Here is a 27,408-nt window from a genome sequence, read left to right as displayed (position 1 = left end):
CTATTTTTGCTTACCTCCTAGTGATACCCTTTAGAATACCAAGTGTTGGCTAAGAGACCTTTTTCCCCCATGAGCTGTGCCCCTGAATTAACACTCTCTAGTATTTTTTACTTTCCCGAGAAGTGTAAATATTTTTCAGGGACAGTTTTTGAGACCTATAAGTGCCCCTGTATAAATTACAGACCAACCTATTCTATTGACTATATTCAGGGAGATACTAGAAGTGGATATACACAGAATTGTCTACTGGTTAGAATCCCAAATCAACAGAAAATTGCATATGCATTTTGCCTTTCTAATGTGGAGCTCTAACGTGGAGATGTTGAGTTCAGGGATCATTAAGTTTTCCACCAGAAATCAAGCCTGTGTCTTTTCTAGGGAGATCAAGAAGCTAAGCACCACTGGTAAAAGCCATCTTACTGAAAGGCACAGCAAAGTAAACTAATTCCATCACAGATTTTTAGTCTATAATAATCTGGTGCTTTTCCTTTTTGGAAACCACTTAGAAATCCCGTTTGTTGAAGAGTGACTGTCCATCTACAAAGCTACCCCAGGGCCCATCAGTACAAGATGCTTCTCTCCTGCAGGAAAAAAGTCAGCTATGCCTGGGGCACCTTCTGTGGGCAGGCTGGTGGGCAGCTGGGATGTGGCTGCTCTTCTGGTGGTGGTCAAGACCCTGAACTGTGTGGTGGTCGATCTGACGGTCGTGGTGGCTTGGGAAGAACTTTCCACTGGCCCCGAGTTCTCACACATCTTCTCTTTTGACTAGAAAGAGAAGCAAAAACGAAACCAACTGAGTAACCACAGTATGTTTTTATTATTTTTTAGTTAAAAATATTTATTTATTTTTATTGATAGGAGAGGTGGAGAGACAGAGAGAAAAAAAAGAGAGAGAGCTCCCATCTGGTGGCTCATTCCGCAAACAGCTGCAACAGCCAGGGCTGGACCAGGCTGGAGCTAGGAGCTGGGAGCTGGGAGCTGGGAGCTGGGTTTTCAATCCAGGTCTGCCATGTGGGTGGCAGAGACCAAACACCTGAGCCATCACCTACTGCCTCTGAGGGTGTATTAGTAGGAAGATGGAATTGGCAGTGGAACTGGGACTTGAACCCAAGCACTCTACCATGGAATGTGGGCATTCTAAGAGGTATCCTAACTGTTAGAGTAAACGCCCACACACACACACACACACACACACACACACACACACAGAGAAAACCCAAGAACAATGGTTTTCTTCCTTTAGTTTTCTTTTTCTCCATCACTCCAATCTCTTTTCAATAACTTTAAGTCTCTTGCTCTATTTTGTGTTTTGTTTTCTACAACATTTAGAACATCCTTAATAGTGAATATTGTGAAATATCTGCCTTTTTCATGTTTGCTCTGAAGCCCAGCACAGCTGCAGAAAGATCACACAGCCCCGACTGGGAGCTCCACAAAGTGATCTCCTGCACCCTCGCAGGACTGCACACATTGCTTGGCAATGCTGCCCTGGTTTGCTAATCACCTCTTCCTTTAGCCTCAGTTTCTATTTCAAACTCTCTCCACTCGACTTGAACCCCATGATGATTCTCCCAATTGTACTCCAGGAGCTAGCCTTTTATTTCCCTGATAGAGATGTCAAACAACAATTCCCCGAATTTCCTTATGAATCAGCATACTTACTTGACTCTGTGTTAACCCATTCATCCCTCCTGTTGCCATGCATAGGGCCTGTTCTTGTTGGCTCTTCTCTCAGCCTGTGCCCAGCTCAGCCTGCCTTCTTGGGTATCATGAACTTGCTCATTGGATCACAACATTTTTTTCCTCCTCAACATTTGTCTTCTCTAATTCTCTGCTAACTTGCTATCAGCACATAAACATATCAAGAATGTGCAATCTTACTGCACGAACTCAGTCCTCTCTCTTCTCCATAATGCATCTGGATTCTACCCTACTTTCCCCTCCACACAAAGTCGTACTTCTCAGACTCCTCAGCTACTCTACCTGTGGCAGCCCTTTTCTTGCCCACTTCAGCTTAGTTGCAGTTTCTCATTCCAGTGTTTCTACATATCTCCCAAGGTAATACATCTTCCATGGTGTTTGCACTAGTAATATTAAATCAACTTTGGATACAGAAGTCAGAACACTCTCATCAATTTTTGGATACCTCCCCAAGAACTTCTCTATGTCTTTTTAATTTTGTCTGTCCCTTACGTGTTGGTGAATCTTACAGATCCTTCTTGATCTGTTGTTTCACTCTATGCATTCCCATTAACAATCTCTTCAACACTCGTGATTTTAATCAATTTATTTTTTAAAAATATATTTACTTTTTTCAGAGAAAGGGAAGGAAGAAGGAAGGAAAGAAGAGAGAAAGAGACAGACAGAGACTCCAATTTGCTGTTTACTCTTCAAATGGCCACAACAGTTGGGACAGAGTTGGGCAAAAGCTGGGAGCTGATACAGGACAAATGCCCATCCCTCAAGTAACCTCTTTATGCTGGTTATTCATCAATCTATAACTCTAGAATTTCAAGACCAAATATTCATCTGTTGACTAGACATACACATGTAGATGCCACAAGTAACTCAGACTCAAGAAGTCTACAGTGGAACTTGCCATTCATCATTCTCCCCTGTATCTCTAATCTCAATGAGCAGTACTATCAACCACCCTAAAATGAAAGGTGAAACCTTGGACTCTGTTTATGGCAGTAAGGTGGAATGAAACTATAAACAATCTTGCTGTTACAAAACAAGTAGATTCTGGATAAAACATAAAATTTTAGAGCATTATTAGAACTTTCAGGAAATAAAGAAAATCTCTAAGGGTATCTTTCCATTGTCTCCCCTATGGAAGAGAGAAGAAAGATAGAAAGAAAGAACTCATGAACAAATAGATGAGATTTCATCAAAAATTCATGAAAAATGTGTATTGCAAGAAAACTACGCATGGATTTCAAAACTTGTTGCACAGAAACAAACTCATTTAATTATATTTTCCATTATTTTTTGAAGTATCTTCATATTTTGGTAAAATTTTTAAAAGTAAAGTTTATTTATTTGAAAGGCAGAGTTGTAGCAGGGAGTGGAGGGTGGGTTGGGAGAAAGACAGAAAGAGAGATCTTCCATGCACTGAATCTCTCCAAATGGCTGCAACATCTGAGGCTGGGCCAAGTGAAAACCAGGTATATAGAATTCCATTTGAGTCTCCCACATGGGTGACAGGGGATTAAGCATTTGGACTATCTTCTTCTGATTTCCCAGACATATTAGCAAGGAACTGTATTGGAAGCAAGTGGCCAAGACTTGAACCACCATTCCCATATGGGATGTTGGCATTGCAGGCAGTAGCTTAACCCATTGTGCCACAATGCTGGCCAATTTTGCAAAATTTTGGAATCTACACTTAGTTTTTCTTAACATGCACTGTCCACAAGACCCTTCAAACATTAAGTAAAAATGCAAGGTTTGTCTTGGGAGATTGAAAAAAAAAACAAAATCAAATATTGTTCTAAGGAAATAGAGTCTTGTGTCAGTAGTAGATATGGCAACTCCATCTAAACCTCTCCTTCTCATATCAGGAGAGATTCCTAAAAGCAGCCCCTACTACTTCGATAGTTCCATCATTAAATCCTTGTCAGCACACAGCCCCTACAACTTCGATGGTTCTATCATTAAATCCTTGTCAGCACAAAGTGCCATCTCGTTAGGTCCTATGGATTCTCATGGAATGAGAGGAAACTACCATGCACTTTCAAATAAAAGACAGGAAAAAACATAGAAAGAAAAAGAGCAGTCTGGCAAAGATATTCAGTTCATCAGAACTTTAGCTATTGGAATCATCTAATATGGAATACAGAAAAAATATATATGGAGGGGCTGGCACTGTGGCATAGTGGGTAAAACTGCCGCCTATAGCGCTGGCATCCCATATGGGCACCGGTTCGAGTCCTGGCTGCTCCACTTCTGATCTAGCTCTCTGCTATGGCCTGGGAAAGCAGAAAAAAATGGCCCAAGTCCTAGGGCCCCTGCCCCCCATGTGGAAGACCTGGAAGAAGCTCCTGGCTCCTGGCTTTGGATCGGCCCAGCTCCGGCCAACGCAGCCAACCAGGGAGTGAACCAGTGGATGGAAGACCTCTCTCTTTTGTTCTCTCTCTCTCTCTCTCTCTCTCTCTCTCTCTGCCTCTCCTCTCTCTGTGTAACTCTGACTTTCAAATACATAAATAAATCTTTTAAAAAATATATGGAATATTTAAACCAATGAAAATATAAAATTTAAAAATGAACTGGTAACATGAGATGATAAAAATAACCAGGCAGTTTTAACAAACTGTAAAATTAAACCTATGTGTTCAAAGTAGGACCTCCAGACAGATTATGAGATCAATCATGAAGATGGGAGAGTACATTGGCAAATGTAGCAGAAGAAATTCTCTGGAATGCAGCACAGACAAATAAGAAAATATATGATACAAAAATATAAGGAAAAGATGAAAAGGCCAATTATATCTTCAAAGACTTCACAATGTAAGCACATTGATCATGCTAGACAACCAATGAGGAAACACACATAAACCATATGTATAAATTGCCTATGTACTAGTTTATGATAAATGTCCAATCAATTTCAAAGAAGTCAATAAAAAATCAAGAGGTCCCAATAATTTGGAAATGTGACATAATTCATAATTCAAGTAACCCCAATAAAGATGTTACTAACATTTATTGATTGGGATCAGTACTGTGATGTAGTAGGTTAAGTTACCACCTGCAGCACCAGTAACTGATATGGGCACTGGTTTGAGTCTAGGCTGTTCCACTTTCAATCCAGCTCCCTACTAATGTGCCTGGGAAACAGTAGAAGATTGCTCAGGCACTTGGGCCCCACTACCTATATAGGAGATCTGGAAGAAGCTCCTGGCTCCTGGCTTCAGCCTGGCCCAGCCTTGGAGAGTGAACCAGTAGAAGGAAGGCCTCTCTCTCTCTCTCTCTGCCTTACAAATAAAATAAATAAATAAATCTTCTTAAAAAACATATACACAAATAAAACTAGCCACTAAAAGGTTGATAATTTAAAAAATTCAACTGAGAAGAAATGTTAATTAAAATCATGGAGAACATGAAAAAAACCTAAATCTCATAGAAAATATATAACTTGAGGAAATGAGTTGAGCAATAAAACAACAAAGTAAATAAAAGACAAAAAGAAATAGAAAGTAGGAAACAAGACTCATTATTTAAAAATGATATTATTAAATAGAGAACCAACAATATCTTCAGATATTTAATTAATACTTCTGATCAACAGATACATATTATTCAGAATTAAAAGAAAAGGATTACCATTCAATAGAAAAATGAGAGCAAGATATGACACAGAAAAAAGACACAAGAAAAAACCCAGAAGCCAACAAGTGTATACAAATGTGCCTGATGTCATTAATGATCGGAAAAGTGCAAATGCCATTCACAATAAGAACTATTTCAAGCCAGTCGGATTTGCAGAAATGAAAAAAATCTGATAGTACCAGGGTGGTCTGGAGTATGAAATAATAGGAGCCCACAAGAGTTGCATCACTGAACTATAAATTTGGTGTTATTTTTCAAAGATGAACATTTACCTAACTCACATTCAATAATTCCACTTTTAGGAAAAAAACAGTTGGGTGACAAAATGTGACTGTATGGATTTAAGTGTCAGAAAGGCAACGTTTGGTGGTAAAAACAGTTGGGTGACAAAATATGACTGTATGGATTTATGTGTCAGGAAGGCAAGGGTTGGTGGTATTTGGCTTGTTTTTTTTTCATTTTTTTTTTTAAATTTTTTAAACTGTTGCATCACATTACCTCAAAGCACCTGGGATATTATGAGCACACAATAAACCAGCCAGCTTCACAGTCACTGACAATTCTTGTTCTTAAATTGTGGAGCACAGTCATGGATTCATTTTTATATTATGCTTTAGAGCCACATTAATGTTCTAAAAATGTCAAAAAGATATTTTAAAAGAATATAAAAAGGAGGAAAATGTAAAAAAAAGCAAAAAATTTTGACTTCCACAGTTCTCATTTCTATTCCACCAAATATTGATTATTCTACTACCACCACCATCACCATGGCGCCCACCCTGTTACCGCTGATCTAGCCCAGATCACCAGCATCTCTGGCCCACAGATAATTAAATGCCTGAAGATACTGTTGGCTCTCTACTTAATAATATCATCTTTAAATAATGACAGTTTTGTTTCCTACTTTCTATTTCTTATGTAGCTGCCTCAGAATTCATTATTCACTCACAGCCAGGGTGATTTTTCCAAAAACCTATTTATCTGGATATTACACATTTAATTGAAACCATTCAAATTGCTCTTCCTCACCTTCAACTTGGCACAGTTAGGACCTGGACCATCTCCCCATTCTCATCCCTCACCGTGTCTCTTCTTGTCCCATGAACATCAGCTTCCTTTGACAGGATTACCCACTTGCAGCTACGCTCTTTGCTCTTGTTCTCCCAGGGCAGTTCACTGACCCTGGTGGGCACAGTGGTCTGAGCACCCTGCTGGACACATGTCTCACACTTTCAAGGATCACGGCTTAGACCACTGCAGGACAGTCGTCCAAGTGGCCTTGAACAGACCCAGTTCTCCCCCCCCACCAAAGTTCTGGACACTAACTGCACAATGTCCTAGAATGCAGCATCTTGAGATGGGGCGGGGGTCAGCTCCGTCCCAGCAACCCCTAAGAAACAGGAGATCCTTCAGTACTGAACCCTAGCAAGTCCAGAGACCCCAGGGTGTAAAAGCCAGGCAGGCTTTTTGAGATCCATGTTACACAGTACCAGAGGGGCTCCTGCAGATGAGACTCCATCTGGCCCGGGTACATTCCTGAACCTTGTGGTCGCTTCCTGAACCAGTGACCCCCTAGGCTTCTGCTGTTCCTCACTGCCTAAAAGGAAGTAACAAGTCCTCTTTGGGTAATCTGTTTGCGTGTGGTGGTCTCTGTCGCCAGACTCAGGCCCAAATTTGTAACCAGTACCCATATGTGATAGGTGTTCATATTAGGACTCACAGCTAAAAAACTCATCTACAAGGTCAGAAGGAAAAGTTAACTCTAGTAAAAAGTAACAAAAGTAGACTGGAGTTGGTGAATTAGCTTACTTACCTATAAAGAAAGGGTAGAATCAATACTCAAAAAAGCTAGTTAGGTAATGTTGATAATTTAATTACAGAACAAAAAGGAAATAGTGAATATTACAAAATGCACTAGAGCTCCTTGGGAGGAGATGATTTTCGTTCACCTTTGTACATTACATTTAATGGTTTAGTGAAAAGAGAGGTGACTTCTCTACAAGTAGACTTAGGAGAGCTTATAGTACTGGTGAGCCTGCATTGGAGCCAGGAAATTAAAATCATCTGAGTTACATCCTCCACCTTTACACAAACATAAGCTCTCATTGTCAACATTTCTTCCTTAGGTAACTATGGTGATGTGACAGAAACAGTGACTGGAAAACCAACTAGAGCTCTAGCAATACATTTTATTTTTGAATTATGTTTTCAGATAAGTGAACTGAAATAGACAAATTAGGATTGGCATTGTAATTCCCCAATGAACATGAAAATGTTGATTAAAGTTGCCCTGGTAATATTACACTGAAAGCTCAAGAATGTTCATGAAGAAATGTTTCTCCAGATCTTTTTTTTTAAAGATTTTTTTTATTTATTTGAAAGGTAGAGTTACAGAGGCAGAGTGTGAGAGAGAAGTTTTCCAATCACTGGTTTACTTCCCAAGTGGCTGCAATGGTGGGAGCTGGGCTGATTCAAAGCCAGGAGCCTGGAACTTCTTCCAGGTCTCCCATGTGGGTGCAGAGGCCCAAGGACTTGGGGCATCGTCTACTGCTTTCCCAGGTCATAGCAGAGAGCTGGATCAGAACTGGAGCAGCCAGGACTTAAACCAGTGCCTAAATGGTATGCTGGCACTGTAGGAGGCAGCTTTACTTGCTACACAGCACTGGTCCCTCTCTAAGTCTTTGTAAGAAAGCTCTCCTAGACCACAAAAAAAAAAAAAAAAAAAAAAAAAGCTTCTGGTACCTCCTAACAGTTTTTAATACAGCACTACAGTGAATTGTCTCACTGAATGAGAAAACTTGTGTAATGGTTAATTATACTTTTATGAACCCTATATCCTATATATACTTTTATGTGACCCTGAGATGACTACGTAAATTCAGTTCACTGCAAGAATTGTAAACCATTTAGAATTGTTTCTGCAACTGTGTGTATACAAACAGCTTGGACCACTGCATTGCATCACTGTCCCTATCACGTCTGTCTCAGAGTTAATGTGGTATCACTTCTTTATTTCTTTTTTTTGACAGGCAGAGTGGACAGTGAGAGAGAGAGAGAGACAGAGAGAAAGGTCTTCCTTTGCCGTTGGTTCACCCTCCAATGGCCACCACGGCTGGCACACTGCGGCCGGCGCACCGCGCTGATCGATGGCGGGAGCCAGGTACTTCTCCTGGTCTCCCATGGGGTGCACAGCCCAAGTACTTGGGCCATCCTCCACTGCACTCCCTGGCCACAGCAGAGAGCTGGCCTGGAAGAGGGGCAACCGGGACAGAATCCAGTGCCCCGACTGGGACTAGAACCTGGTGTGCTGACGCCACAAGGCAGAGGATTAGCCTAGTGAGCCGCGGCGCCAGCCTGGTATCACTTCTCTCTATGACATGTTGTAGCATGTCTCCTCCCTTATTGTAATACATCAGCTCTTAATCAGTCTTTCCTCCTCTACCTCAGTTCTTATAATGGTTTCCTCGCCCTTAGAAAAGCTGCCCATGTTTAAGAGAACTACCCTTGATTCTTGCTTTCTCTAGTCATATACCTCACTCTCTGAGCACCCAAACTCCATCTGGTCTTGGTGACGTGAGGGTAACAGCAGAGCCTTCCTCATAGGGTGGATATGAAAATAAATTGGGATAATATATACCAAATAGTTAAGGCCAGTATCTGGCACACATTAGGGGTTCAGTAACTGTTGGCTCTTTTTGTTAAATTAGATACCATTTTCATCAATGTGGAGCACCAGTGCATGGCGACTTGGTCCCAAGAAGCTTGTTATAATAAAGCACGTGTACCTCTTCTGGGCATCCACTGTCCACCCAGTCCTGCCGATGGCGGTCAAATCCACTGGAACATCTTCAAAGACCACATTGCAGTTGCAAAAAGAAAGCACAGGATGCAGGGAGGGGACAGAAATTAAAGGAAAAAATTGGTTAGTGCTGATTCTTAAATTTCCAGCTTAGTCAAACGTCAGTTTTCTTCCACAGAACAGGTCTGGGGAGAAGCAGTGAGACACTTGGAGTGCTACTGAGTCGTCACTTCTTAGGCAGTCACTCAACACGACATGTGCCAACACATTACTGTGCTGAGGCCAACTACCTGGGAGAGAACACTCGGATCCCTGTGCAAAGGAAAAGCCAAACAAGATTCTACGGAGCTGGTTTTCTTCTGCCTCATTTTTTCCTGCTTCTCATCACCAAAGTACATAAACGGATACAAACTGTTTGCAGGTATCATTTTTCAAGATTTCAGAAATAAGTACATTTATTTATCTAAAGATCCACAGCTACTCAAACTCTTTCTCTATGGCCATGTAAATGATTAATTCAATAGTTTTGAAGTTTTCAAATCCTGCACATTCAAAAACAAACAGCCTTTCCCTCCCTGCCTCTGGGGGTGGGGTGGGGGGAATGAGCTCAAACTCCGGCTCTCGACCAGCTCCTGGGTGAAACCTTGGAACGCTCGGCCTGATGGAGGAGCATATTGCGTCTTACTCAATGCGAGGCAATTTGTGTTGACATTGTGATTGATGGTGAATGTCTGATTTTATTCACCTGGGGCCCTGGGCCACGCCGTACGGGCGTGACCTCTGGGAGGTCACGTCTGGGGGTAAGGTCACTCTCACGGGAAGGTCCAACCCCTCGTGACTGCCCCTCCAGATCAACCCTGGACAGCAGGCCTGGGAGCCAGCCTGGTTGGCGATGTCGCCTGGAGGGGGCACCACATGTAGGGTTCTGCAGGGAGGCGGCACCTGGAAGCTTGCGCCTGGCCCTCCTGGCTTCTGCCCTCCGTGCCTTTTCCTGTAGCTCACTTGACTGCATCTTCTTTTCCTGTGATAAACGGCAGCCTTGAGCACAACAGCTTTTCTGAGTTCTGTGAGTCCTTCCAGCCAACCAGGGAACCTGAGTGTGTCCTTGGGGACGCCCAATGCCATGGTGATTAGGTCACATCTGAAAGGTGATTTAACAAGCACCAGGCTCCTAAGGTTTTGTCCATTCATACTCTTCCTTGACTGCAGTAATTTTCCATTCCTACCCTGACACAGCCCCTCCATTTTTAAGGCCCAGAAACTACTATGCAGAGCATCTTTTGATAAAGTTTCAAAGCTGCTGTCTTACATCACTATTTAATGTTTCTTCTTCCAATAAATTTCATGTGTGGGGCCGGTGCTGCAGCGTAGTAGGCTGAGCCTCCACCTGCAGTGCCAGCATCCCACATGGGTGCTGGTTTGTTTCCAGGCAGCTCCTTTTATGCAGCTCTCTGCTTATAGTCTGGGAAAGCAGTGGAGGAGGGCCCAACTTCTTGGACCCCTGCACCCCTGTGGGAGACCTGGGAAAAGCTCCTGGCTCCTAGCTTCGGCTGGCCCAGTCTCGGCCACTGTGGCCATTTGAGGAGTGAACCAGTTGATGGAAGACCTTTCTCTCTGCCTCTCCCTCTGTCTGTCTGTAGCTCTACCTCTCAAATAAATAAATAAAATCTTAAAAATAATCTTATGTGCTGTTTCATTCACCAAACTTGATTGGGAACATTTTAAAGTTTAGGTTGGAGTCTTATATTGATCCTAGTTAGTATATTTGACAAATATGGATATATTTTCTGTATTAGAAATTCAAAATATGGCACTTGGCACATCAATTAAGAGGCTGTTTCAAGATGCTCCCACCCCATATTGGAATACTTAGGTTTGAGTCTCCATTCCAGCTTCCTGTTAATGCATACCCTACAATGGCTATAGTTCTTGGGACTTGTCACATATGTGGGTGATGTGTATTGAGTTTCAGGCTCCTGGCTTTAGCTTGATTCAGTCTAGCTGTAGCTGGCATTTGGAGAATGAACCAGTGGATGGGAGATCTCTTTCCCTCTCTCTCTCTCTCTCTCACACACACACACCTTTCAAATACATAAAAATACATAAACATTTTAAAAAAGAAATCCAAAATATTTTAGCCAGTTTATTAAAATTATCAATTCATATTGACCCTTTAATATCTAAATATATATTTATATCTAATAACCCATATTAATATATAGCAATCTAAATATATATTTTTAAAAATAAATGAAAGCCCCGGTTGCCCCTCTTCCAGGCCAGCCCTCTGCTGTGGCCAGGGAGTGCAGTGGAGGATGGCCCAGGTGCTTGGGCCCTGCACCCCATGGGAGACCAGGAAAAGCACCTGGCTCCTGGCTCCTGCCATCGGATCAGCGCGGTGCGCCGGCCGCAGCGCGCTGGCCGCGGCGGCCATTGGAGGGTGAACCAACGGCAAAGGAAGACCTTTCTCTCTGTCTCTCTCTCTCACTGTCCACTCTGCCTGTCAAAAAAAAAAAATAAATAAAATAAAAATAAAAAAAAAATAAAAAAATAAATGAAAGCTGTCCAACTTTTGTCTTTGAGTTCTTACAGTGCTTACAGTTTTGCTTTGTAAACGTTTCCCCCCGACTTGCTTTGCAATGTGTCCACAGGACGGCTTTTGCTAAAACTCCTAGCCAGAGATTATGTACCATGGCATGAATGAGCATAATCCAATTCAAGTGGAATGTGAAAACAACTCCACTGTCAACACAAAAGACCACATCCATCATTCTCTCCGGACACGATCCACTGATGCTCAGCTATTTTATGCCTACCATCTGTGTTCAACAAGCTTAAGTGTGGAATAAACATCAGTGTGTGATTTGGCATCCTAAGTCTGAAATCCCCAATTGGTTCAAGCCATCCCTGGTTACCCGAAGACACGCTGACGTGTGACATCTATTTACTTGCAGATCTGTTAGACAACAGTCTCCTCCTCTTCCTTCTTGCTTTCAAGTCTCTTCCAATACTGAAGAGTGTACTGACATTCTCTTTTGGAATATGGAAAATTACAGATTTTCTAAAAAAAATTATTTTTGGAGGAGAAATCTGACCACAATAAAATGGAACAGAAAATTTAAAAAATGTGGTTCATTTACATTAACTCCATGCCTGACACATCCAAAGCCAGGGGAATTTCTTTTACATTATATTATGACAATACTAAATCTTAAACTTACATGTTGACTTAGATTTCATCTTACAAAAATTAGTCCTTTTAATTGCTGAATTAATTCTAAGGAAGAGTACTGAAACACTGCAGTTTGCTTGATTTATTAAATAAGTCCTCAGTTACAATGTGTAAAATCAGCATCTGCTAATAATATGCAAGCCAAATAAGCAGTTCGTTCATGTATTTATTCAAAACTGATTCTCTATTAATTTATCTGCCATTTATTAAAGGTTTGGGCAGTAAAGACTGAGGATGGCAAAGCAAATAAAATTTGGCTTAAAAAGCTCACACATTTTATAGCTTACGGCGCCTTAAAAAATAAGTAAAACTGGACCCTGACTTTTCAGCGATTTTTATAAAGCAGTATTCTAAATAGCAACCAAAAATATTCACAAGCTAGGGTAGGAGTTACGGTACAATGGGGTTAAACCACCACTTGAAGTGCAAATATTCCACAATCAGAGTGCTGGTTTGAGTCCTTGGCACTCCAGTTCCAATCCAGTTTCCTGTTAATGCATCCTCAGAGGCCAATGGCTGAAGCGCCTGGGCCCCTGCTTTCTTTGACCCGGCCCAACCCTGGTTGTTGTGGGTATTTGGAAACTGTTGTAGGTATTTGGATGGAGGATTCTCTCGTTCTCTCTCTGCTTTTCAAGTAGATGAAAATAAGTAATTTTTTTAAAGCACTTATAAGCAAGAGCAAAGGCATGCGTCTTATATCATTAAAAAAAACCATCTTGATATTTCTTCTGGATTCTAAATAAACCCTGAATCACTTTTGGAAACACCTTCCTGTTCCCTGAGCTGCAGCTTTGTTTTTGTAAAAAAACATAGTAAGATTCACCATGTCACGCTCCAGCATATTGATTTCTTAACACTTTGTTTTTTCTTTTAAAAGGGAGATGAGGGGAAGAGAGAGCGAGAGAGACAGACAGACAGAAACTGAGAGAGCCAGCAACTGCTAGTTCACTCCCCAGATAACCACAACAGACAGGACTAGGCCCAGCTGATGTCAGAAGCCAGAAACTCAATCCAGGTCTCACATGTGGGTGGCAGGGTTCCAAGCACTTGAGCCATCACCTGCTACCACCCAGAGTCTGTGTTAGCAGGAAGCTGGAATCAGGAGCGGGAGCTGGAATTCAAACCCAGGCACTCCAATATGGGATGCAAGTGGTGTTCTAACTGGTAAGCCAAACGCTCTCCTACATTGGAGTCACACAGGATGACAGTTAAAATGCACATATTGCATGTAACTGAAGAGGCTCTTGCAATCGGGCACAGCAATTCTCACTGTAAAGAGGTGAGCCCAGGTGATTCTTACCATTTGGAAACTACTGCCTTCCTGAAGGATAGGATGAGGCTCCTTGCCACCCCCACAGCCCATCTTCTACAGCCTGCTCTCATCAACAGCCAATGGCTTGCCCTTCCCTGAATCTGCCGTGCACCTTCATGACTCTGCCTTTGAACACATGCCTGGGATACCCATGAGTAAACCCAATGCAACTCAAGCCTGAAGTCTGGGAAATCTCACTGTCTCCTCTCACCCAGCAGGGTTAGTGACCTATGCCCCAGTTTATCTTACAAGACTGCAGGGACTCCACGATTAAAAGTGAGGTTCTGAACTCAACACTGAGTACAAATTCTGGTTTGGGCATCAAATAGGTGTATGACCTCTGGCAAATTCTTTTTCTTTTCTTTTTTTAAAAGCTTTTTGATTGTATATTGCCAAATTATATTTCTATATATTTACAGGGTTTATAGTGTATGTAAGGCAGCATGATTAAATTAAGTAAATTAGCATAGCCAGCATCTCAAAAACTTACCATTGTTTTTGGTGACAGATTTGAAACTTACTCTTTTGGCACCTTTGAAACATACAAAATACTATTAACTACCATCACTTAGATGTTCAGTAGCCCTCAGAAACATGTATTCCTGCCATTTGACTGGAACTGTGTGCCCTTAAATCTTTTCTGAGCCTGTTTCCTCATCTCTAACATAAGGTGGGGGACATTATATAAGGATCAAGCAAACATAGAGATGTAATGTCTTTGTAGCACACATGCAGAAAAATTGACAACTGTAGAAAAATAAGTGAGATTTTTCATTCTATATACAGGAGTTAGGAATTTATCCTCTTTATAATATTAATGCAAAATATATTTGATAATATAAATTCCTTTATCATCATATTTGGGTATTAGTATTATTGGAACTTACAGGAGAAAATCTGAGTTTTTGTCATACATGGGCCAAATTTTTAATTCAATACATATAAATGGATGGAGAGTATATGTGATTTTGTGAATATTCCCTGAAAACTGGTTTTTCACAAAGTCTAGGTTCTGAGCTACAATGTTTTTATTTTATTTTATTTTATTTCCCAATGTTTTTATTTTCAAGTTATTCTCTTCTTGCCATTACCTAATTCTAAAACATACTGATAGAGAGCTAACTTTAATTTAATTCTATTCTCTGCTCAATTTCAATGGAATGTTGATTGCAAAGCCCACAGGGACCATGTTAAGTGAATCCCCTTAAATAAAGCAGCCTAAGAAGCAAACAATATTCTCCTAGCTTGCAGCACTCCTATCAAATCAAGAGATGCAAATATAAATCTCACTGTACTTCTAACTTATCTTTGTTTCATTGAAAGGTTTCAGAAACAGGACTTCTTTTGCAAGGGTAATATATTTTGATGCAGGAAATAGAGTCAACATTAAAATATATTCTTAAGAATAAAAAAGAGGTGCACATCAGGGAGATAAAATATCTACAAAAGAGAATTTAGGAAAGAAATTTCAACAAATTCTAAGACCCCCATTAAAATCAGTTTCTAGATCAAGAGTCAGCAAACATTTTCTGTAAAGGACCGGACAGTAAATACTTTGCACTTGGCAGGCTGCAGATGTTCTGTTGCAACTAACCTTTACCACTGTAGCTTGGAAGTAGACAGACAGATGCATAAACACATGGATGTGGCTAGTATCTGATGATGTATATGGTCATTGCAATCTTAGGTGTACTTATCATGGTGTGCTATTTTTAAAAAAATACTTGAATGTATTTATTTGAGGGAGAGGAGGCAGAGAGAGAGAGAGAGAGAGAGAGAGAGAGAGAGAGAAATCTCATCTGCTGGTTCATCCTCCAATGGCCAGGACTGGACTAGGCTGAAGCTGGGAGCCAGGAATTCAATTCAGGTCTCCCAAGTGGGTGACAGAAATCCAAGTACTTCTGCCATTAACAACTGCCTCTTAGGTCTGCATTAGTAGGAAGCTGGATTGGAAGCAGAGCCAAGTACTGAACCCAGGTAGGCCTAATTCCCACTCTAGGGTGTGCTTTTTAATGGAGAAGTCGATTGTACACTTAATACATTTTCTTGCCATGGTCTGCCAAAATGTGAAAAATGATCCTCCAACATCTAAGGAATAGAAACATACTTTAAAAAGATGTCTGAATATTTTATATGAAATAAAAAGCAGTGATTATAACTAATAACATAATTTACCATAAGATAAAAGAGGTAACAGGTAGTATGGTGCCATAAGATACAGAGAATAATTTTCTTTTGAAATCCTTAAAGAAATGTAATTTGAAAGGTAGTTCATAAAATTTAAATTGCTGATTATAAATGTCAACATTTTCAATATAATTTAGTATTAATTCAAGTAATGTTTTTCTTATGGGATATACTTATTCCCAATTGGCCTCATACATGGTATAAAAAATTTCACCTCCAAAAATATTTCTTCTAGAATCAACAAATTTGAGCTTAAAGTTTTTCAGAATTCTTATGCCTGAACCATTCATTGTATACAGCTCTTAGAATGTCATATGAATCTATTAGTACTCCATTAAAAAGATAATACTGTTGATAAATTACAAAAATGTACATCATTATAAAATGCAAGAGTATGGAATATACTTATTTTAATAAAAGCTCTTGAGGCTACTGTAGCTCAGAATTATAATCCAATGTCAACACAAACAGCAATGTGCAAAATGCAGGACCTTGTCTCTGGAAATAAACTTCAGTTGGAAAATTGGGATCAAATGATCTCATATCCACAACCTTGTCACTCATACATATGTCATCTCATAAAGTATCATAAAGTCAAATATTAATTTTTCTGTGAGATTTATAGAATCTACTGTAGCTGTAGCATGTGTTTATAAAATAAAAACTTGGGAAAATTTTATTCTTCTAATTCTGCTATCTCACTTACAAAATTCACTTCTTACTCCTGTCTTTCAAATGACTGGCAAAAACAAAAGATACCCCCAAAAAACAAAAACTCTGTTACTTTAAAAAGGCATTAATTTATTTATGAGGCAGAGATACAGAAAGAGAGAGAAAATGAACATCTGCTAGTTCTCTCCCCAAATGCCTGCAATAGCTGAGACTGGTCCAGGCCAAAGCTGGAAGCTGGGGTGGCAGGAACCCAATTACTTGAGTCATCACTGCTGCCTCCCAGGGACTGTATTGGCAGGAAGCTGAATCCAGAGCTGGAGTCAGGACCTGAATGTACACACCCCATGTAGGACCTGGGTGTCATTATAACTAGGTTAAATGCCAGCCCCTATCTACATTACTTTTGTCTGTCTGTATCCTTTTACTGATAAAATTTTAAAAATTTAACAAGGAAAATGACTTTTGTAATTAACTTTTCATGTTGGAGTCTTTCTTCCTATGACTGTCTCCTACTGATGTAGAGTAGGTGACAGTTTTTAGTTTTGGAGAATGTAGGATAGGAAAGAGTTGATGTTGACAGTGAAGGACCAGTAAGCCCGTTTTCAGGGCTAATCCTTTCCGAAAACATTCTGATTAAAAATCACTGCTGATGCTGACAAAAATGTCCTCTTTGGGAATTTTCAGTGCATTAAAGGAATAAACTGAAACACATGCCGGACTTGTGATGCACATGGTCAATGATACACTGGACACTCTGCTAACACATACTGGGCCAAAGCAATTAGTAATAGCCTGCAGCTGCTAACTTGCAGCATATTTTAATCAAGGAAACAGCAAGTCTACCTTGATTGTTAGATGCTTTGCTATTTATTTTATATCTACATTAAAAATCCCCAGAAGAGGCAAGAGAATGAAGTATTCCCTCTTTTGGAAATAATTAAAGGCCATCTGACTCAAGAGACTTGCTTGCAATACCACTCCCACAGTTACTCCAATTTTTATCTTTACTCCCCATTTAACTTTTAAGCATTGATGGCTTAGGGAATTTTAAATGACGTTTTTATTGATGAAATAACCTTTATTAAATTGATTATATATTAATATAGAACCTGTATTAAGTTGATTAACCCAAATGTCAAATTTAAGAAGCAATGACAGTAATGTCTTCATCATGGAAGTATGATGATGAATTGAGGTAAGACAATTCAAAGCACTAAGCAAGTACTTAAGACGTAGTAATGCTCATTGTTCTTTTTTTGCATTCACATTGACTTTTCTCTTTGCCTCCAGTATGGTTGCAGAAATGCTGATGGTGACTGCAACAGGTTCAGGGAGTCTATGAAGTTCTTTATTTATTTATTTTAACTTTTCAAAAATCTACATATTTTTCCAATAGCATGATTTCCTTCACAGAGGATCTAAGACGTATCAGACTGATGATCTTTCCTCACCCACAAATATCTTCTTTTTTCCTTTTTAAATGCTTTATTGAAATAGAGTATACATACCAAGAATAGTACATAAATGTACAGATAAATGGGATTTTGGTTCTCCGGTTATACTCATAACCAACACCCAAATTAAAAACAAATCATTACTAGTGTCCCAAGAATCCACACAATTTCCTCTATTTTTTGTTTAACGTTGGAAATAAGAGTATATTGTCACTTACGTAGTATGATTCTATGAAGCAACAGTTATACTATATACACAATGATATGATATCCACACAATTTCTATGTTCTCTATATACTAATACTACAAATAAGACAAAACATAATATTTGACTTTTTGGGACTGGCTTATTCCAGTTGCGTTCATTTTGTTTCAAATGTCAGGAAGCAAGTTTGGTTTTGCATTGACTTACACAATCCTTCATTACAGAGAATTCTACCAGCTATAATTTCATAAGTTTAAGTTCTTTGCTTATATATTGCGTTTTTTGATTTGTTAAAAAAACAGCAGAGGCAGAAATAATTAAATCTGAATTCAACAACTGTTAGTTCTGTGTTATTTCATCTACATCAAGTGGATGTGAATGCATTAGCAACAGAAAGTATGTGATTTCAGAAATCTCTAGTTCTATCAAAAATTGTTTATTGCAAAATAGAAAATTTCATTTTTAGAAAAAAACTACAGTAAAATGTATTTAATATCAAATGTTTTGACTTTTACATATACGTATATATATGCATATATATGTATGTGTGTTGTGTGTGTGTGCATGTGTATGTATGTAAGGCTACAGTGAGAGGCCAGCTCTGTGGTGCAGTAGGTCAAGCCTCTGCCTGCAGTGCTGGCATCCTATAGGGGGGCACTGGTTCTAGTTCTGGCTGATTCTCTATTGATCCAACTCTCTGCTTTGGCCTGGGAAAGCAGTGGAAGATGTCCCAAGCGCTTGGGCCCCTGCATCCATGTGGGATACCCAGATGAAGCTCCTGGCTCCTGGCTTCGGCCCAGCTCAGCTCCGGTTGTTGTAGCCATCTGGGGAGTGAACAAGTGGATGGAAGATCTTTCTCGGTGTCTCTTCCCCTCTCTCCCTCTCATTGTCTGTAATTCTACTTCTCAAATAAATAACTAAAATCTTTAAAAAAAGCTAAAGTGTTGCTGCAATGTCTCCTTTCTCTTTTTTTTTTGAAAAGATCTATATAAGGCATGTATTTTCTATTCAGTTCCACTCATTTCAACACTGGCTGTATCCACTAAGTAAGTGGTATTATGACCTTCCTCAATTCTAATCCTCAGATTGAAAACCACTGTTCAAAGAATGCTTAAAATTTCAATCATATCTGTGCTTTATATTGCTTAAGAGAAGGTGTATCAGGTCTGGTGTTGTGGTATAGTGGGTAAACTTCTTCTGTGATGCCACCATCCTACATGGGTGCTGGTTCTGGTGCCGGCTGCTCCACTTCCAATCCAGCTCCCTGCTAATGGCCTGGGAAGAGAAGTGGAAGACAGCCCAAGTGCTTGGGCCCTTGCACCCATGTGGGAGATGTGGATGTAGCTACTGGCTTCAGCCTGGTCCAGGCACAGTTGTCATCTGTTCTGGACATCTTGGGTGTGAACCAGCAGATGAAAGATCTCTTTCTGCCTCTCCTTCTCTCTATGTAGCTCTTTCAAACATAATAAATAAATCTTAAAAAAAGAGTAGGTATACTACAATTCTAAGATATGGCTACTTTTATTTTCTCCCTAGTCTTTAATGTAATGTATATTTTCTTATATCCATATATTAATCCAATGGGAATTATAACATGTAATACTTGCTTTCTCATAGTTAATAGCTGGCATTTCCCCATGTCTTTTTCAATATTTCTTGATACACCATTTTTAAGGATAGCATATACTCTATTATATGGACTTACACAATTTTATTTAACCTACATGAGAATACCAACATTTTAAACTTTATAAAAATATACACCATCATCTTTGCATTTAGATTAAAGATGATAAACCATGTTTTAATTAGAATTCTTTCTACTGCTGGTGAGGTTAGACTTTTAAAAAATGTTTATTGACCAAGTGTATTTCTATATTTTTGAATTATATACTCATCTATATTCTTGACTTCATTCATTTGGGCTATTCCTTTTCAAAAGTTTTATTTATTTGAAAGGCAGAGTGACATAGAGAGAGGGAGAGACAGAGAAGAGAGAAATCTTCCATCTGCTAGTACTCTCTCCAAATGTCTACAATAGCCATGTCTGGTTGATGCTGAAGCCACGAGCCAGAAACTCCCTTAGGGCCTCTCACAAGAGTGGCAGGAACTTAAGGACTCGGGACATTATCTGCTGCCTTCCAGTATGCACTAGGAGGAGGCTGTATTAGGGCAGAGTTGGGACTTGAGCTGCCATTCTCATATGGGACATGGGCATCTCAAATGGTACATTTCCCCATTGTACCACACATGTACCTTAATCCTCTTTTTCTAAAAAAAAAAAAGATTTCTACATTATTAAGCTTCTGCTAAATATATCGTAAGTATGTAATTTTAATTCTGAATATAACTTTTATTTTGCTATACAGTAGTTGGTATTTTTATGTAGTGAAGTTTTTCAACCTTTAAGATGTGTTTCTTTGCTGTTTTGCTGAGAAAGGTCTATCCTATTTTAATACTTGGTATTTGCTAGATTCGCTCCTAGTTAGCCTATTATTTTACACTGTAACTTTCTAAACTCTTGTAAATCTATTTTGGCATATGGTAAGAAGGAAGAACCAAATTTTAAAATGTGTGTATTTTTCAGATAGAGAACCAAGGGCCACAGGATCATGTCTAACTGAGTGACACCTTTAAGTTCTAACACTTCATCACTGATCTTTTCATTTTTTTGAATAGTCACAGTTATTTATTCTCTGTAACTTTAATAATCACATTCTCATGTTCCAGATAATAATCCTTTTGTGAATTTGATAGAATCGATGTGGAAATAATTGAGATCTTAATGTATTCTAGTTTTCTATCCTTTAAAACATTTTTTTTATTTTTTAATTTTTTTTATTTTTGGACAGGCAGAGTGGACAGTGAGAGAGAGAGAGACAGAGAGAAAGGTCTTCCTTTGCCGTTGGTTCACCCTCCAATGGCCGCCGCGGCCAGCATGCTGCAGCCTGAGCACCACGCTGATCCGATGGCAGGAGCCAGGTACTTCTCCTGGTCTCCCATGGGGTGGAGGACCCAAGCACTTGGGCCATCCTCCACTGCACTCCCTGGCCACAGCAGAGAGCTGGCCTGGAAGAGGGGCAACCGGGACAGAATCCAGCGCCCCGACCGGGACTACAACCCGGTGTGCCGGTGCTGCAAGGCGGAGGATTAGCCTAGTGAGCCATGGCGCCGGTCCGCTTTAAAACATTTATTCAGCTGTTAGTCTACGTGCCTACACCGCTATTTATCAATTTTTGCCACTGTTAAGAAACTTTTAATGCTGCATTTTCTGAATGGTTAATTCTAACACAGAAAATTATTGGTTATTTTGTAATAGATCTCTTTATTTATAAATGCTAACTTTTGTTTCTGCTTCCTAACAGTTCTACCTCTCATTTGTGTTTCTTTGTCTACTAAGAAGAATTGAAGACTCATGTTACATCGTAGTTTTGAGCACATCCTTGCCTTCCTCCTAGTCTTAATAGGAATGTCTTTGTGTGTTTAGTCTTTTTTTTTAGGTTACTGTGAAATAATACTTATTGCATTATTGCATTTATTAACTACCATTCTATCTTAGTCTCCTAATATTTTTACTTAGGAAAGAATGCTAGATTTTACCAAATATTTTTTCTATCAATATCACCAAATGTTCTTCAGTACTAGTGTTACTAATTGGATTGATATATTTTTATAGTCAAATTGTATTTGTATTCATGGAATAAATTTACTATTTAACCATGTTTTAATTATTTGGACTCTATTGAATTTGATCCCTTCACTACTGAGGTCTTAAAATTCTATACTCATAAATAATAAAGGATACTCATGAATAATCTATAGCTAATCTCTTATGTAATGGTGCAAGACTGAATGTTTTTCTCCTAAGATCAAAAGCACAACACAATGGCCACTCACTGCTTCTAGTCAACATTGTATTGTATCAGATTGAAGAGACCAGAAGTTAGAACCCAAGACAGTGAGGCTTTGGGAAAACAGTCAGATCACTAAATGTTTCCTGTCTAGTGTTTTACTTACATGACCAAAAAATAAATTGACAAATCAACTCAGAGCTGGATATTATGTGGCAAAAACAAGCAAGTTCACTAGACTAGAGAAGAATTACTGAGATGCTTAACAACCTTCTTTAGAGATGCAAAATATGATCTGGTATGATGTTAGAGAGTTGGAAAGCTAATCATTTCACTAATACAAATCACTTTATTAACCCAAAGGGTATCTTAGGGTACAGTGTATCACATCAGGTAAGAGGATTCTACCTTGCCATACCTCATTCCCTTCGCAAATTTAGGCACTAAGAATGATGGAGCCTCTAGTCTTTAATTAATAATTAATGACTTGGTTAATAATTTTCAACATGTTCTGGAATACTTTCAGAAAAAAAAAGTCTAATCTAATATGCCTGTAATGGGAAGGAGAAAGGGGAAATGCGGAGGTTGCTGATGCTTGTTTGAGCATGTGACAGACATGAACACTGTTTACCAACTGTCAGTTATATAATCCTCACCCCAACTTGGCAATATTATTCACCATTATTCCCATTGCAAAATCTTGGGGTTGCATGACTTACTGGAAAGAGAATGAACTTTAGAGCTGCATATCAACCATCTGCTGAGACCCTTGGCATGTTCATGTTGGAGATTCCTAGGTGGAATCGAGGGAATATTTTCACTGGAGACTCAGTTTCTGCAAAATGGGGACTGTAGAATCTATCTTGGCTAGGCTTTGGTGCCAATTAAATCAGAGAGATGAAACATTCTTTTGGTGTTTGACATAGCAGGTGCTCAACAAATTTATATTCTATTTTTGTGCCCTCCATAGCAACCAGCAGGTTGGGGAAAATATATATTGTAAGCTGATCTACAGTGGAAAGCCTACATAACATGAGGCTACTTCACAATGTTCCTGGAAAATTCGATTAGCAGGTGTATTTTTTGAGTACAAATAGTTTTTTGAAATCCATGCATGAAAATCATGCACTGTCCACCCCCATATGTGTGAGTGTCAAATTTTTTCTTTTTTACAACAAAACAAACATTTTAATTCTGCTTCTGACAAACTTGTTGAAGTACCCTTGTATCCTCCAAGTCCTGAGCAGGATCTCAGCTTCTTTAGCCACAAAAGTCAGGGTTACAACACAGGAGAAATCCTCACTTTTAGATGGATGCATTCTTTCAGAATCTAAAAGTTCTTTGTTAGCATCCAACTTTACTGTTTTGGTAGAAAAAAGTGAGAGTTCAGTCTTCCAGGAAAGAAAGATGAAAAAGGAAAAGATTCCTCCCTATGGCTGCGAGCCACTGAAGCAAACACTCAGTAATAAATAAAAATACTGGAAAACTCAGGATTCCAGTTTTTAACACCCTTTAAAAGAAGTCCTGTCTTTACACCAAATGTTATACTTAAACAGCACCTTCAAATGCATTAAAGAGAAGAGAAGAGAGCTGCAACTTTTGCTTTGCTGTTGGCTCAGAGAAAGGAATGTAGTCATAGGGGCTTAGGTGTGCTGAGCCTTAGTAAAATGCTCTCGTGTCGCCCATAAATTTTTATTCAGCTGGGCTCCTATTAGTGGCTCCTGCTCTTTCAGAGTGGGCTGTCCCCTCTGAAACACCAGCAATGCATGAAGCAACTCGCCTCGTTCTGCCAGGATAGCAGAGTTGGACTCGGGAAAGCCACGAGCAATCCCTTTGAGGCGCCCATCATCTCATTACTATACAGACGTCTCCACAGAGATGGTGTTTCCAGCTCCTCAGACACTCTAGTATGAACTTTTCTTTATTCCCATTTTGAACTGCAAACAGATTGAAAAAGACTAAAATGATCCAAGAGAATGTTCCCACTGTCCCATCTTCAGCAGGAGCAATGAGTGCACTGTCTGTGAGAAAGAAAGGGGTGTGCCTCCCCTTCCCACCCCATGGCGGCCCAAGGCACAGAGTGTTTCCTATTAGAGCTGATCTCTGTCCTTGGGCCTGACCGGCAGCAAGGAGGACTGTGTGGATTAGGAAGGTCAGACACCAGGAAAGCATGTGTTCATCAGGGATGTCCAGCTCTGGCCAGAGTTCACGGTTTGGCTTTGCAGAGGCTCTCAATGCCTGCTTGAAGGAGCCGTAGGGGATAAGGAAGAGATGGAAGGTCTTGGCTGCAAACCCTCAACCATGGAGGGTCCACAATGCAATGTACTCTAATCTCTTCTGCACTGGTTGTGCTTTTCAAAAATGCGTCTCCTCCTTAAGAAGAGAAACGGTCAAAAGCATTTTGTTAACCTATTTGTATGTGTCATCCTATTAATTGATACAGACTTGTTACCATTATATTTTATAATGTGATTAAATCCTTCCAACAAGTACCGTGAGCTTATTTACAATAGGATCCTATAACACTGACAGATCTCTATAAGAAGAGAAGCAAATTTTTCTCTTTGTATGTTCCCAGAAGATGCAATGTAAGGTAGCATAATGCCAGATAACAGTAACCAAACAACTCTCATTATGATCACCTCAGCACTGTCTCTCCAAAGACTTCTGTTTAATGATGTCTCCATAATGTATTTCCATATTCTTCAACAGGTAGTATATTTGAGAGGCGACTTTCCTAAGATGCCAATTAGCTGGAATATCTTTTTATATATATGTGATAGTCTGCTTGAGATTAACAATTCAACTTGAAACTGGTATATTACTTTATTATTATAATTCCACTTCATTTTGACATCCATTCCTATTTATAGGTAATGGCAAATTCACCTTCATCTTTTAAATTGTTAAGAGTGACTGTTTCAGGGGCCAGCGCTTGGCGCAGCGGGTTAACGCCCTGGCCTGAAGCGCCGGCATCCCATATGGGCGCTGGTTCAAGACCCGGCTGCTCCACTTCTGATCCAGCTCTCTGCTATGGCCTGGGAAAACAGTAGAAGATGGGTCAAGTCCTTGGGCCCTTGCATCCAGGTGGGAGACCCAGAACAAACCCTTGGCTCCTGGCTTTGGGTCAGCACAGCTCTGGCTGTTGTGGGATTGGGAGTAAACCATCAGATGGAAGATCTCTGTCTCTGTCTCTGTCTCTGCCTCTCCTCTCTCTGTGTAATTCTGACTTTCAAATAAATAAATCTTTTAAAAAAAAGAGTGACTGTTTCAAATAGAAATAACTTGATTTTCTGGTGGAAAGACTTCTGTAAGAGATAACAGAGTTTGCTGCAATCTTACCAAGTGATTATTTTAGTATTCAAAACTCACACTTGAGAATTTTAAATACATATATAAAATATGCTGTATACTATGTGTTGTTCAGACATAAATGCATATATGTGTAAGTGTATATGTATATTGCTGAATTCAACTTGCCTCTTGCAGTGTAAGTTGTAATGTCAACACTTAAAAATGAACTGTATAATTTTAGTAGTGACTTTAGAAGAGAAAAGGCTGTTTTCCTTTAAAATTTTTTACCAAACTGTCTTCATTATAAATCTGTGAGTTCACTTGGAAGATGAGAAGGCTTCTAACCCGGACCAGGCCTGGGTCCTTGTGTAGGGTACAACAAGGCCTTGGTATATTCTTTCTACTTTAAGGAAGGGTTCTGGTCATAAAACAGTGCTTTCTTCTAGATATTCCCTTGCTTTACTCTACATCAGATTTGTCAGGCATATAAAGTATCAAATTACTGTATGCTAATTCTATTAGAGTTTTATGCAGCTCATGTGTACCAATGTTCTATGTCTTATTAAAGACAGCAACAAAGGAGGCTTTTAAGAATACGGGTGTGAAGCAATTTTCTGCTTCATAAAATACAGTTAATGTCGCCTTATGTTAACAGAAGCATTTTTAACTATTTCTTTTTTCTTTAGATTTCCTTTTAATAAACCCGAAACTATTTCAGAAAACATCCCTTGAGACCATATAGAAATCCATTTACAGCACAAGATGCGGTACAAGCATCTGGGGAGTGTACCTATGGACCTGAATCTCCATGTCCTTTCCCTTCAGCTCACAGCATCCACCAACTCCATGCCATCAAGATCTTTCTTATTATTCCTGTGCAAACCATATTGTGTGAGTTTGACATTTATTGGTTTTCTGTTTCCTTTAGGTAACACCTGTCAGAATTGTTTATTTATCCCAGAGTCACTATTTACTTCATTAACCCCCTGGTAACCAGATAGTTCATATTGTTTCTAAACTAGCTTATTGTAACTATGTTACCTTTTTAAAAAAATTGATTGATTAACGCATTTAATAATGTCCTCCATTTACCTGGCAAATTCTTCTTCTGAAGAAGATCCAGGTAGCGAAGAGCCAGGTTTCTGGCCATATGGTTTCTGTCACAGGAGTTCCATTATGGAAAATAACTGTACTAACCTAGAAATTCTAGTTCTGCTTTAGGTTTTAATATACCGGATGCAATAAAAACTTGGACAGTAGCAGGCACTGGAGGAGAGTCAGAATACCAGAATGGTGTGTGGTAGGTGACCATGTGACCGACGGGCAAACGCTTCCATGTGTGAGAGAGAAAGGAGGCACAGGTGGAAGTGGGCCCAGAGACAACCAGCAAAGGCAAGCTTGTCCTGGAAATGTGCGCAGGTGGCACTGAGAGGACAATCTGACTCTCACACTTCACAGTGCAGTCTCTCCAGCTTTGGTGAGGCTTTTTGGTCAACTTTTGTGTTTTGTTTTTGGTAAATCTATCTGTGTATGTATTCTTGCATATTTTATTCTAGATAATCCACGTTGGTGCTTGCATAGTAAAATTACAAGTGTCTTTAAGTATTTTAACCAAACAGAGGTGGGGAACTTCCAGTCTGCAGGTCATAGAATGCCTGTGAAATCATCTGGGTGTCTAAAAAGACAAATATCACATTTTCTCTAATTTGTGGTAGCTAATATATATGCAGTACCTAAAAAAGATAATTCACATGAGTAAAGGTGACATCTTGGGATGTGACTAGTGTTTATAGCCCTTTTCTCTATTCCTGGTGAACAGTGGTCTTTCCACTTTGTACTGTTGAACTCTTTATTTAGTAGCGCATTAAGCATATGACTATAACATAAATTAAAAGTAAAAGAAGGGGGGGAAGTGGCATTAAAGCATTAGAATTGTATCTATCAATAACATAAAATCTATTCTCTTTATATTAATAAAAATGAAGACAAAAAATAAATCATTTGGTCTGCTTTGACAAGGCAACTGCAGGTGGGACATGAAATTCAATAAATCTGCAGGAGGTTAATTTT

The 27,408-nt window shown here is 39.4% G+C and overlaps 1 protein-coding gene across 2 annotated transcripts in view; it reads right to left on the bottom strand.

Moving 5' to 3' along the window:
• Positions 1–27,408, bottom strand: part of PLXDC2 (plexin domain containing 2) — a 463,255-nt gene that overhangs the window by 50,163 nt on the left and 385,684 nt on the right. For both annotated transcript variants that reach the window (XM_051821437.3, XM_089311513.1), the window contains exons 10-11: positions 9,117–9,177; positions 615–765 (exon numbers count right to left, since the gene is read on the bottom strand). In XM_051821437.3, the coding sequence (XP_051677397.1) occupies positions 615–765; positions 9,117–9,177 (212 nt within the window). The remainder of the gene's footprint in view (positions 1–614; positions 766–9,116; positions 9,178–27,408) is intronic.

The sequence above is a fragment of the Oryctolagus cuniculus genome, chromosome 13, assembly GCF_051225735.1.
Source record: "Oryctolagus cuniculus isolate XC-2025 breed Fujian yellow rabbit chromosome 13, ASM5122573v1, whole genome shotgun sequence".
In the NCBI taxonomy this organism is placed as follows: domain Eukaryota; kingdom Metazoa; phylum Chordata; class Mammalia; order Lagomorpha; family Leporidae; genus Oryctolagus; species Oryctolagus cuniculus.
The sequence above is the reverse complement of the archived record's forward strand: the minus strand, read 5'-3'. Positions and strand labels throughout refer to the sequence as shown.